Here is a 12,296-nt window from a genome sequence, read left to right as displayed (position 1 = left end):
TCTCTTATGGTTTTCATCATCTAGGTCCTATGTTATTGTTGAGGGTATTCCAACTCTTTGGGTTCTGTTGCTATTGGGAATGGAATCTGGAGAGGCTGTTTTGCCTTCCCAGAAGCCCTTTCCCCTGACACCTCCCTTTTCCTATGGGAAACTCCTCCTCCTTTGTTCTTAAACCATCTGGCTCTGGTGGAGTTGACTTCTCCGCACTTTGCCCCCCCCCCTTCCCAAGGTCAGGAACATGACCCGGACCTGGCCTAACAGAGCCCATCCCTAAGTGAAGTTAACAGGACCCATTTCCAGGATTGCTGTAGACACTGTCAGGTGAGAGCCTTGCTCTTCTGGGGTATCTCCCCTGCACAGAGAACCTGCCTGGAAGAGAAGACCTCCCTGAAGCACAGAGGTCAGAGATTTGGGGTGGGACGGACTGTGGAGAAACAGTTCAGGTATGTGGCTGTACCTTAAGCTACTTGGGACTCAAATTTCCTTTTCTTCGTAAACTGATTTTTTTTCTTTTTAATTTGTTTGTATTTGCCACAGTTTTTTAAAGCATAATGTGACTAGAGCACTACACTTCTATTCACAAAACTTGCTCTGAGCTACTTTCAAACAGCTTTACAACATGCCTAGGTAGCTTGTATTTCTGCTATGCCAAACAATCTCTTTCTTTGGAGACAAACCCTATGATAGTTACTACCATCATGTTGGTCAGCTTAGCATACTAACTTCTAGAGGCCGTACATGCAGTTGATTACTTCAGGGGATGTTAGGCTTAAAAAGTAGATCTTAGGGGATGAAGGTTGTTTTAACCATGCATCTCAGAATACTTGAGCAACAAAAGATTCAGTCTACTTAGGAATCTGCTGAGAGATAAACACTTCAGACCACAAAGCTAACAAACATTAGGCTACATGTATCTTACAACAAACATAACCCCACTAGAGGCCCGGTGCACAAAATTCGTGCACAGGGGGGCAGGTCCCTCAGCTTGGCCTGCACCCTCTCGTAATCTGGGACCCCTCAGAGGATGTCCGACTGCTGGTTTAGGCCTGATCTCACTGCGGGATCAGGCCTAAAACGGCAGTTGGACATTCCTCTCACAATCTGGGACCACTAGCTCCTAACCACTCACCTGCCTGCCTGCCTGATTGCCCCTAACCACTCTGCCTGCCTGCCTCATCACCCTAACCACTTGCCTGCCTTATTGCCCCTAACTACTCTACCTGCCTGCCTAATTACCCCTAACCACCTCTGCCTCAGCCCCTGCCACAGTGGCTTCATCCAGAAGGACATCCAGAATGACGTCCAGAAGGCTGTCCAGCTGTCCAGTCTAATTAGCATATTATGCTTTTATTATTATAGATTCTGTTAAAACAGGACAACATAGAAGTAGGAAAGAAAAACGAGCTCAGCTAGAGTTCCTGAAGTATCACAGTATCATACACGTAGAGGGGGAAAGAAAATATGCCATACATATTTTTAAAATGTTAACAAAAATAAAAAAATTCCTTGAAGATATATTATCCAAGGGAATGAAGGTAAAGTATTAAACACGTGTGCAGGTGCCTTAGTCCATTTCCTCCATGCGTGAGGTGGTGTCTCCTTCCAGGGGCAGCATCTCTTCGGTCACAGCAGCACTGCTCTCGTTAGCAGTGGGGTCCTCTTCATCGATACCAAGACCAAGTTTGATCATCCTGTAGATCCTGTTAGTGTGTGTCTGGGGGTCTTCCAGACTGAAGTCAGAGGACAGGAGTGCAGTCTCACAGAGCAGGATGGCCAGATCCTTCACAGACTTGTCATTCTGTCTGCCTCCACCTTCTGCCTTAATGTCTCGATGATGTTTTGCCATAACAAAATACCATACATGGTGTGGCTTAAACAACAGATATTTATTTCTCACAGTTCTCTAAGATCCAGGTATCAGCAGCAATGGTTTCTCCTGAGCCTCTTTCCTTGGTTTGCACTCAGATGGCCAACCCTCATATCACACATCCCTCGTACTTTTTCTTATGAGGACACCAGTCCTATTGGATTAGAGCCCTACCCTTATGACCTCATCTAACCTTAACTACCTCTTTGAAGGCCATGTTTCCAAATACAGTCCCATTGGGGGATAGGACTTTAACATATGAATGGGGAGGGAGACACAATTCTGTCTTTAACAACTGTCAATCCCTGATCTGCTTTGCAGTGGGACCCAAGCAACTCTTTCCTCCAAACAGTCTTCCATGTTGAAACCAGAAAGCTTACTTAAAAGCCAACCTATTAGTGTCAAATTCCCAGTATTAAGTCCTATAATGGTGCCCTCAGCTTTCAATACAGTTCAGATTGCTTAAATTAACCCATAAGCGTCTATGTGGCATTGACATCTTGCTCAACTCTCTGACCTTAAATCCTGCTATGTACAAGCCACCCACCACACACACGGCCTTTCCCCACCTCCACTCACCCCCCCCCCCCCCACACACACACACTGAGTTTCTTCTTTATGGAAGTGATTACCACTTTCCAGTTTCAGGTTTTGTTCTGTGGGTTCTCATCTGCTCTTCTGTCTATTGCATTCTTAAAGTTGATTTGAGAAAGAGAGAGAAGGAGAGGAAGAGAGAGAAACATCAATTTATTGTTCCACTTACTTATGCATTCATTGGTTGATTCTTTACGTGCCCTGATGGGAGATCAAACCTGCAACCTTGGCATATCAGATCCAGGACTACCTGTTATATTCTTTACACAGTTGAATCTTATTGCTATTCAAAACTTGGCTCGAGCGTTTCTTCTTCTAGAAGCCCCCTTGGGAGAATCCTCTCCTTTACAACACCTACCCTGTGTTCACAATCATGCCTCAGACTGTGTCACTTGACGTGTCTGTACCCATCTGAACCAGCATTTCTTTAATAGCAGGGACTGTGTCCTACTTCATCCAGTTGTATTCCTGTGCTTCACACAGTGTCTGGAGTGAGACAGAGGAAGGGACTATGGAGCTAATTTGAACACTGATGTGAATGAGATACTCTCCATTCCATCTCCAGGCAAGTAGCTCTGTGCGGGGCTGTTGTGGATCCCTGCCTGGGCAGATGATCGCGGGGGCATCTTTTCTCATTGATTTGCTCACCTATCACTAGCTGGCCATGGCTGCTGAGCTGTCTTGCTAATGGTCATGACCCATCCTCACTTTTTTTTCTTTAGTATATTTATATATTGTAATATGCTTGCCACTGTACCAATATTTCTCATATTATATAATTGTATTATATTATCTATATTTATAATGTGTTGTGATACTATGCTATACTGATCTCTATGGCTTATTCACACTCATTGTAAGTTTTGTACTCTTAAACATTGATCTTATCTTCCCAACACCCATTCCTGGGTAACCATTATACTCTGTTTTTTTATAAGTTTGACTTTTTTAGATCCCACATATAAGTGATATCATACAGTACTTGTCTTTCCCTGTCTGCTTTATCTCATTTAGAATAATGTGCTCAAGGTCCATCTATATTGTAAATAACAGGACATCTTCCGTTCTCATGGCTAAATAATATCCCAGTGTGTATATATGTACCAGATCATTTTTATCCATACATCCATTGATGAGCATTTAGGTTGTTTCCATATCTTGGCTATTGTGAATAATGCTGCAATAAAGTTGGAAGTGCATATATCTCTTAAAAATCTTGTTTTCATTTCTTTTGGATATATACCCAGAAGTAGAATTGCTGGATTGTAATGGTAGGTCTACTTTTTGTGCTTTTTCTTTTTTCTAACGGTAGGTGTACTTTTAATTTGTTTAGGAACCTCCATATTTTTTTCATAGTGGCTAGACCAATTTACATTCCCACCAACAGTATACAAGGGTTCCCTTTTCACCACATCGTCACCAGCACCTTCTGTTTCTTGTCTTCTGGATGAAAGCCATTCTAACCGGTATGAGGTAGCTCTCTCATTGTGGTTTTGCTTTTCCCTGATGATTAGTGATGCTGAGTATCATTTCATGTGCCTTTTTGCCATTTTGATGTCCTCTTTGGAAAAATGTCTATTTAGTTTCTATACATTTTTAAATTGAATTTGTTTGGTTTTTGTTATTCAGTTGTATGAGCTCTTTATATATGTTGCATGTTAACCCCTTATCTGGTATATGGTTTGCAAATATCTTCTCCTGTTCTGTCGGTTGCCTTTTCATTGTGTTAATTGTGTCTTTGGCTGTGCAGAAACTTTTTTTTTTTTAATATATTTTATTGATTTTTTACAGAGAGGAAGGGAGAGGGATAGAGAGCTAGAAACATCGATCAGCTGCCTCCTGCACATCTCCCACTGGGGATGCGCCCGCAACCCAGGTACATGCCCTTGACCGGAATCGAACCTGGGACCTTTCAGTCCGCAAGCCAACGCTCTATCCACTGAGCCAAACTGGTTTTGGCAGTACAGAAACTTTTGAGTTTATTGCCCCATTTGTTGATTTTTGCTTTTGTTGTTTGTGCTTTTAGTGCCATGTCCAAAAAATCATTGCCAAGACCAATGTTTCCCCTACATTTTATTCTTGGAGTTTTGTGGGATTAAGCCTCACGTTTAAGTCTTTGATCCATTTTACGTTAAAGTTTGTGAGTGGTGTGATATAGGGATCCAATTTTATTATTCTGCATGTGTTTCTCTAGTGTTCTCAGCACTATTTGTTGAAGAAACTATCCTTTTCTCATTGGGTGTTCCTTGGCTTCTTTGTCAAATATTCGTTAACTGTATATGCCAGGATTTAATTCCGGGCTATTTAGTTTCATCAGCCTGTGGGTCTATTTTTGTGCCAATACCATACTGTTTTTATTACTATGGTTTTCTAGTATAGTTTGAAATCAGAAAATATGATACCTCTGGCTTTGTTTTGTGGTGGGTTTTTTTTTTTTTTTCAGGATTGCTTTGATTATGTGGTCTCTAGTGGTTCCACACAAATTTTAAGATCGTTTCTATTTCTGTGAAGAATGTCTTTAGTATTTTGATGCAGATTGTGTTGAATCATGGCTTTGGATAGTATAAACATTTTAACAATATTAATTCTAACAATTCATAAACACAGACTCTCTCTGCATTCGTTTGTGTCTTCTTTGATTTCTTTCATCAAAGTTTTGTAGTTTTCATTGTTTAGATTTTTCACTTAGGAAAAAATTTAAGTGTTTCATTGTTTCTGTTACTATTGTGAATGGGATAGTTTTTTATTTCTTTTTCAGATTAGTATAAAGGAATGCGGCTGATTTCTATATGTTGATTTTGTATCCTGCAACTTTACTGAAATCGTTGATTGGATTCAACAGTTTTTTTCACTGACTCTCTTGGATTTTCTCTATATAAAATCATATCTTCAGGCTCACTTGCTGATCCGGTGGCTACGAGGCGTGGAGCCAGGCACCCACGGCGATGGGAAATCCAGTTATCAAAACTGGTTTCAGAAAAGAGAACCTAACATCCATTAACAATGGAAGCATTTGAGAACATTACCAAAAAGCCACCCTTCCTCAAAACACCAGGCCCAGATGGTGTTACAGGTTTTAAAAATCCTGCAAGAAGAAGATAGATCTTAAGCCACATGATGGATTCAGAAGCTCATAAAAAGAGGTCGCCAATCATAACATCTTCAAACCAAGATATATCACCTCATATTACAGATGTTGGTGGAATAAAACATTATTTGTGTGGCTGCGGCGCAGCTTTCAGCACTGTAGCGATCACATTTCCCATTCAGAAGGTGCTCTTTCGGCAACAGCTGTATGGAATCAAAATCAAGGCTGCGGTGCTTCAGCTGAGGAGGGATGGATTTCGAAACTTGTATCGTGGAAGTCTTCCCCCATTGATGCAGAAGACAACTTCACTGGCACTTATGTTTGGTCTGTATGGGGATATATCTTACTTTCTCCGCAAGCATATCCATTCCCCAGATGTTGCAACCAGTAGCATGGCAGCATTACTGGCAGGGGCAACAGAAGCAATTTTCACTCCGTTGGAAAGAGTTCAGACACTGCTTCAAGACCACAGACATCATGATAAATTTACAAACACTTACCAGGCGTTCAAGGCACTGAAATGCCATGGAATTGGAGAGTATTATCGAGGCTTCATGCCTGTTCTTTTCCGTAATGGGTTCAGCAATGTCCTGTTTTTTGGCCTTCGGGGTCCCATTAAGGAGCACCTGCCTACCGCGACAACTTACAGCGAGCATTTGGTCAATGATTTTATCTGTGGAGGTCTATTGGGTGCCATGTTGGGAATCTTATCTTTTCCCGTTAATGTTGTAAAAGCTCGCATGCAGTCTCAAATTGGTGGGGAATTTCAGTCTTTTCCCCAGGTTTTCAAAATAATCTGGTTAGAACGAGACAGGAAACTGATAAATCTTTTCAGAGGTGTCCATCTAAATTACCACCGGTCCCTCATCTCTTGGGGCATAATCAATGCAACTTATGAATTCCTGTTAAAGGTTATATGAAAGAAATAATCAACTAAGTTCCACTTACCAATTGACTAGATCTTCAAAGAAGAACGTAGTTTGGCCTCATTCCCAATTGGCCAAATACAAATTGGTGTAAATTCAGGCCACAGTGAATTATGGCAAAGCTGTTTCCCTTAAGCACCAACAAATTCAGAATAAAAGGTTTTAATAGGAAAAGTTAAGGGTTTGGGGGTTTTTTTGTTTGTTTTTTTAAAATATGTTTCTATTGATTTTAGAGCGAGGACGGGAGAGAGAAACCTCAACGATGAGTGAGAATCATCAATTGGCTGCCTCCCGCATATCCACTATAGGGATCGAGCCCAGTGCCCAGTACCCAAGCATGTGCTGTGACCGGGAATCGAATGGCAATCTCCGGGTTCCAGGGTCGATGCTCAACCACTGAACCACACCGGCCAGGCTAATTTATTTAGTTTTGTGCTCATTGTTACCTGAGGACTTTGGGCTAATTGCTTGGTTAATAGCTGTCTATCTGATGGATGGCTTTTGATGAGGAAACTAATAGCCAAGATGGTCTTTTTTCCCCCAAAGTCTTTAAATCTTCTGTATTAAAACATAAGTGGCCATGACCAGCCAGAGCAAAGGCTCCTAGGGCCCTTTGAGTTCGGCAGGCTTACTTTCATCACTCCATTTCTTGCATCTCTCCTCTTAGGGGGAGTTGCAAAGTGTAGTCTTTGCTAAACGGAAGCATGACACAAGGAGCAGGACTGAGAAGAAAGCCTAATGGGCGTGGGCTTCTCCTGAGAAATTGCTTGCATTAGTTTTGAAATGAAGCGCCTGTTGGGAGAGCCATTCTCCACGCTGCTTCTGTGTGGGCACGGTAGACCCCAGCAGCTAATGAGAGCTCCCATTTGCTTTCTAGATTTGAAAGTGTTCTGCTTAATTCTGAATGTGACCCTAAACCTGTCCAAAATATCCTTGTGTTAATTTCACTTATTTCATTGCCAAAAGGCGGGGAGACTTAAATTTTGTCATAGGCATTTTATCGTATTAAGTTTCATATTAATTATATAAAGATCAAACTCTCTTTAGCTCAATTTCTTTGAATTATTGTTGCCAACTCAGCAAAAAGCTTGGGGGGGGGGCGGGGTAGTTGTCCCCTTTGGGCACTAGTTTATCTTATTCAAGTACTTTGTTCTTTTGAAACTCGTTTTAAAAAAAAACACTTCCATAAAATTTTATTTTTAAAGTCTGTTTAATAGGATCCCAGATTTTTATTTCTTTCTGGTTTCTCAATGTTTGGAGGAGAGGGGAAACTCAGGAAAGCTTTCACCCCACAGTGTTAGCTATCTTTTTTATTTATTTATTTATTTATTTATTTATTTATTAGTTTTGGAAATAGAGACTTCTATTAGGATTTTTACGTTTGAGGAACCCAATTTTACCATTTTATCATTAAAAAAGTTTGAGAGGATAAGATCTAAATAAAGATATTTGAAGAATTAATTTTAAAATTCTAGAAGTTGGTAATAGCTGGATATTACCAACAAAAACGTATTTGTCAAAGGAATCAGATTTTAAAATGTATTTTCCTAATAAATAAGGCAAAATGATTCATACAACACTTGAATGATTAGTAAAACATGGAACATCCTAGAAAAGTGGCTTATTTTTTAAAAACCTACATCTGTAAATATGTAGTTAAGATTGCTTCCCAGCACCCGGCATGGCAAAGTAGTTAGGTTTCTTATTACCAGTTTGTCAGCAGGCTGGGTAATTGCATACGAAAATGTGCACATAATGACCAAAATAAAATCAGGGTCTCAACTGGCAGTTTATTCGGTTTCTGGGCAGATAGTCCAAAACAGATGTTTACCGCTACATGCAGTATGGCTGGTCAAATAAAATGAACAACCTTCTTCCAACCAAAAGAATTAGGAAGCATAATCAAGCATTTGTTAGTTAGGCAATAATCAAGCTCAGGAGATTTACAACAGCTCTGTTTGACAATGTTGTACTAAAAATGGCAGTTTACTTTAGCAACCAAGGTGCAGATGTAAGGATTTCAGAAAACTGACACCGAATAAACGTAACGTCCTTTGGCCTATCAAACAGAGTCAAGAGTGAGGGTTGGAAGTGGTTCTTTCAGAAATAAATGACATTGGTACGTGACCCCCGAACTTGTGTGTGTGCCCCTGAATACTGCCTGTCTAGGTGCTCAGCATGTGGCAGGTGTGTTAGCCTGGGGCCATGCTCTGGCCCTGGGAGTGGACTCCACGGGCCTTTGGTTTCGCAGGGCTTGCTTTTGTCTTTACACTCCATGCAGGTGGTAGGAACCTAATTTCTAAAGCACTTTGTAAAATAAAAGTGAAGTGAGAACGTGAAGGAGGATGCTTTGGTTTCTGCTGTCTCAGTCTTCAGCAAGTAAAAATTTGACTTTTTCTTTTCCAATGTAGATGACTTTTCTTTTTCTTACCTAGATGTTTTAGCTAGGACTTCCAGTACTATATTGAATAGGGATGGTGAGAGTAGGCGTCCTTGTTTCTGATCTAAAGGGAAAAGTCTTCAATTTTTCTCCATTGGGTAAAATGTTAGCTGTGGGTTTGTTGCATATGGCCTTTATTATGTTGAGATATGTTCCTTCTATACCCAATATGTTAAAGATTGTTTTATTTAATCATGAAAGGATGTTGTATTTGTCAGATGCTTTCTCTACATCTATTGAGATAATCATGTGATTTTTATCTTTCATTTTATTGATCTAAAGCATCACATTAATTGAGTTGCATATGTTGAACCATCCTTGCATCCCAGGGATAAATCCCATTTTGTCATTTTGTATAATCCTTTTAATGTGTTCTTAAATTTGGTTTGCTAATATTTTGTTCAGAATTTTTATATCTATATTCATCAGGGTAATTTGTCTATAGGTTTCTTTTTTGTGTGGTATCCTTATTTTGTTTTGGTATTAAGGTAATGTTGGGTTTGCAGAATGAGTTTGAAAGTGTTCCTCCTCCTTGATATTTTGGAAGAGTTTGAAAAAGATTAATTCTTCTTTGAATGTTTGGAAGAATACACTAGTAAAAGCCTTCTAGTCCTGGGGGTTATTATTATTATTATTATTATTATTACTGATTCAGTCTCATTACTAGTTATTAGTCTGCTCAGATTTTCTATTTCTTCTTGATTCAGTCTTGGTAGGTTGTGTATTTCTAGAAATGTGTTATTTCTTCTTGGTTATGTAATTTGTTGGAATATAATAGTTCATAATAGTCTCTTATGATCCTGTGACTTTCTGTACTTTCAGTTGTAATGCCTTCTCTTTTAATTTTATTTGAGTCTTCTCTTTTTTTTTTCTTAGCTCAGCTACAGGTTTGTCCATTTTATCTTTGATAGAAGTAGCTCTTACTTTTGTTGATGCTGTCCATTGTTTTTCTGGTCTCTTTCACTTATTTCTGTTCTGATCTTTATTTCCTTCTTTCTGCTAACTTTGTTCTTTTTGTTCTTTTTTTATTTTTCAATTACAGTTTATGTACAATTATTAGTTCCAGATGTATAACCCAGTGATTAGACATTTATATAACTTATGAAGTGATCACCCCAATATATGTAGTACACATCTGATACCATAGTTATTATAATATTACTGATTATGTTCCCTATGATGTTCTTTACATCCCCCTTACTATTCTATAACTAACAACTTGTACTTCTTAATCTCTTCACTTTTTCACACAACCCCCCAACCCTTCTCCCATCTGACAACCATCAGAATATTCTCTATCAATTAATTGGTTTTGTTGTATTTTAATTTTTAAAAGTTTTTATTTATTTTAGAGAGGAAAAAAACAAAAACACTGATGGGCTGCCTCCTGCATGCTCCCTACCAGAGATTGAGCCTGCAACCTGGGCATGTGCCCTGACTAGGAATTGAACCCACCACCTCTCCATGCATGGGACGATGCTCAATCAATTAAGCCACACCAGCCAGGGCTCGTTTTTGTTTTTTATATTTCCTCATTTAAGCGAAATCATATGGCATTTGTCCTCTGTCTGACTTATTTCACTCAGCACAATGCCTTCTAAGTTCGTCCATGTTGTTGCAGGTGGCAAGATTTCATTCTTTTTTTAGGGCTGAGTCATTGTCCATTGCATATATGCACCACTTCTTTTTTTAAATATATTTTTATTGATTTCAGAGAGGAAGGAAAAGGGAGAGAGAGATAGAAACATCAGTGATGAGAGAGAATCATTGATTGGCTGCCTCCTGCACGCCCCACACTTGGGATCGAGTCCAAAACCCAGGCATGTGCCCTGACGGGGAACTGAACCATGACCTCCTGTTCATAGATCGACACTCAACCACTGAGCCATGCCGGCAGGACTATGCACCACTTCTTTACCCACTCACCTATTGATGGACACTTAGATTGCTTCTATATCTTGGCTATTGTAAATAATGCTGCAATAAACCTATGGATGACAGATATGTATTTATTTTCATTTTATTATTCATATTTTGATTTTGTGCTTCATCTTCAACATGACCTTTTAACATTTCTTTCAAATATTTTTATTTTATTATTTTTATTGGGGTGACATTGGTTAATAAGATTGTATGGGTTTCAAGTGTACATTTCTGATACGTGATCTGTATACTGCATTGTGTGCCCACCACCCAAAGTCATCTTCAGGACCATATATTTGGTCCTCTTGACTACTACCCCACCGCTCTTCGCTCTGGCAACCACCATACAGTTGTCTGTGTCTGAATTTCAGTTTTATAACATTTCTGTAATACTGGTTTGATGGTGATGAACTCCTTCAGCTTTTCCTTGTCTGAGATGCTATCTGTCCTTCAAGTCTAAATTATAGCTTTGCTGGGTAATTTTGTTGTAGGTCCTTCCTTTTCATCACTTTGCATACTTAGTGTGAATCCCTTTGGGCTGGGACCCCTCACTCCTCAGGGAACACCTCCTCAACCAAGACACAACTCCCAATTTTTATCTACCACATGTGGCTGTGGCACTAGCCCCTTCCACATCTCCGCCCTTCCTATCAGTCTGATGTGGTTTCTTCTTTATGTTCTTCCTTACAGGACTTCTGTTTGGCTAGAGTTCAGGTGATTTTAAATGATGGTTGTCCTGTAGCTTAGCTGTAATTTTGATCTAGTTGAGAGAGGTTTCGAGTATCACATTTACCTCTGCCACATTTATCTTGACTGGAAGCTGGGTTTTATTTTTTAAAAAAATATATTTTATTGATTTTTTTACAGAGAGGAAGGGAAAGGGATAGAGAGTTAGAAACATCGATGAGAGAGAAACATCGATCAGCTGCCTCCTGCACACTCCCCACTGGATATGTGCCCACAACCAAGGTACATGCCCTTGACCAGAATCAAACCTGAGACCCTTGAGTCCGCAGGCTGACGCTCTATCCACTGGGCCAAACCGGCCAGGGCTGGAAGCTGGGTTTTATTTGTTCTTTTCCTAGTTCCTTGAGGTATAAAGTTTGGTCATTTGAGAACTTTCTAATTTCTTGAAATATACTTATTGCTATAAACTTTCCTGTCAGAACTGCTTTGCTGCATTTCACAAGACTTGATAGGTTGTATTTCCATTTTCAAGATAATTTTTATTTCCCTTTTGATTTCTTCCTTAACACAGTGGTTATTTAGAAGTGTGTTGTTTAGTTTCCACATATTTGTAGATCTTGTTTTCCTCTTGTTGTTGCTTTCTAGTTCCATACCATTGTGGTCAGAAATGATAGCTGATATGATTTTAATCTTCTTAAATTTGCTAAATTTGCTATCATATTATCTATCCTGGAGAATGTCCTGTATATGTCTAAGTTCATTTGTTCTAAA

At 39.5% G+C, this 12,296-nt stretch overlaps 1 protein-coding gene and 1 long non-coding RNA gene across 6 annotated transcripts in view; one reads left to right on the top strand and one right to left on the bottom strand.

Annotated features, from left to right (window-relative positions):
* Positions 1 to 2,450: 2,450 nt before the first annotated feature.
* LOC118651980 overlaps positions 2,451 to 12,296 on the bottom strand; it is a 35,188-nt gene continuing 25,342 nt past the window's right edge. For all 5 annotated transcript variants that reach the window (XR_004966389.1, XR_004966392.1, XR_004966387.1 and 2 more), the window contains one exon: positions 2,451 to 2,559. This is a non-coding gene — a long non-coding RNA (uncharacterized LOC118651980). The remainder of the gene's footprint in view (positions 2,560 to 12,296) is intronic.
* LOC118651969 (solute carrier family 25 member 51-like) lies at positions 5,034 to 10,018 on the top strand. Its single transcript, XM_036301725.1, has one exon. It carries the CDS (start codon positions 5,576 to 5,578, stop codon positions 6,467 to 6,469), a length of 894 nt encoding a protein of 297 aa, XP_036157618.1. The 5' UTR covers positions 5,034 to 5,575; the 3' UTR covers positions 6,470 to 10,018.

The sequence above is a fragment of the Myotis myotis genome, unplaced genomic scaffold (assembly GCF_014108235.1).
Source record: "Myotis myotis isolate mMyoMyo1 unplaced genomic scaffold, mMyoMyo1.p scaffold_m19_p_1, whole genome shotgun sequence".
Taxonomy (NCBI): domain Eukaryota; kingdom Metazoa; phylum Chordata; class Mammalia; order Chiroptera; family Vespertilionidae; genus Myotis; species Myotis myotis.
This window is presented reverse-complemented; position numbering and strand designations above follow the sequence as displayed.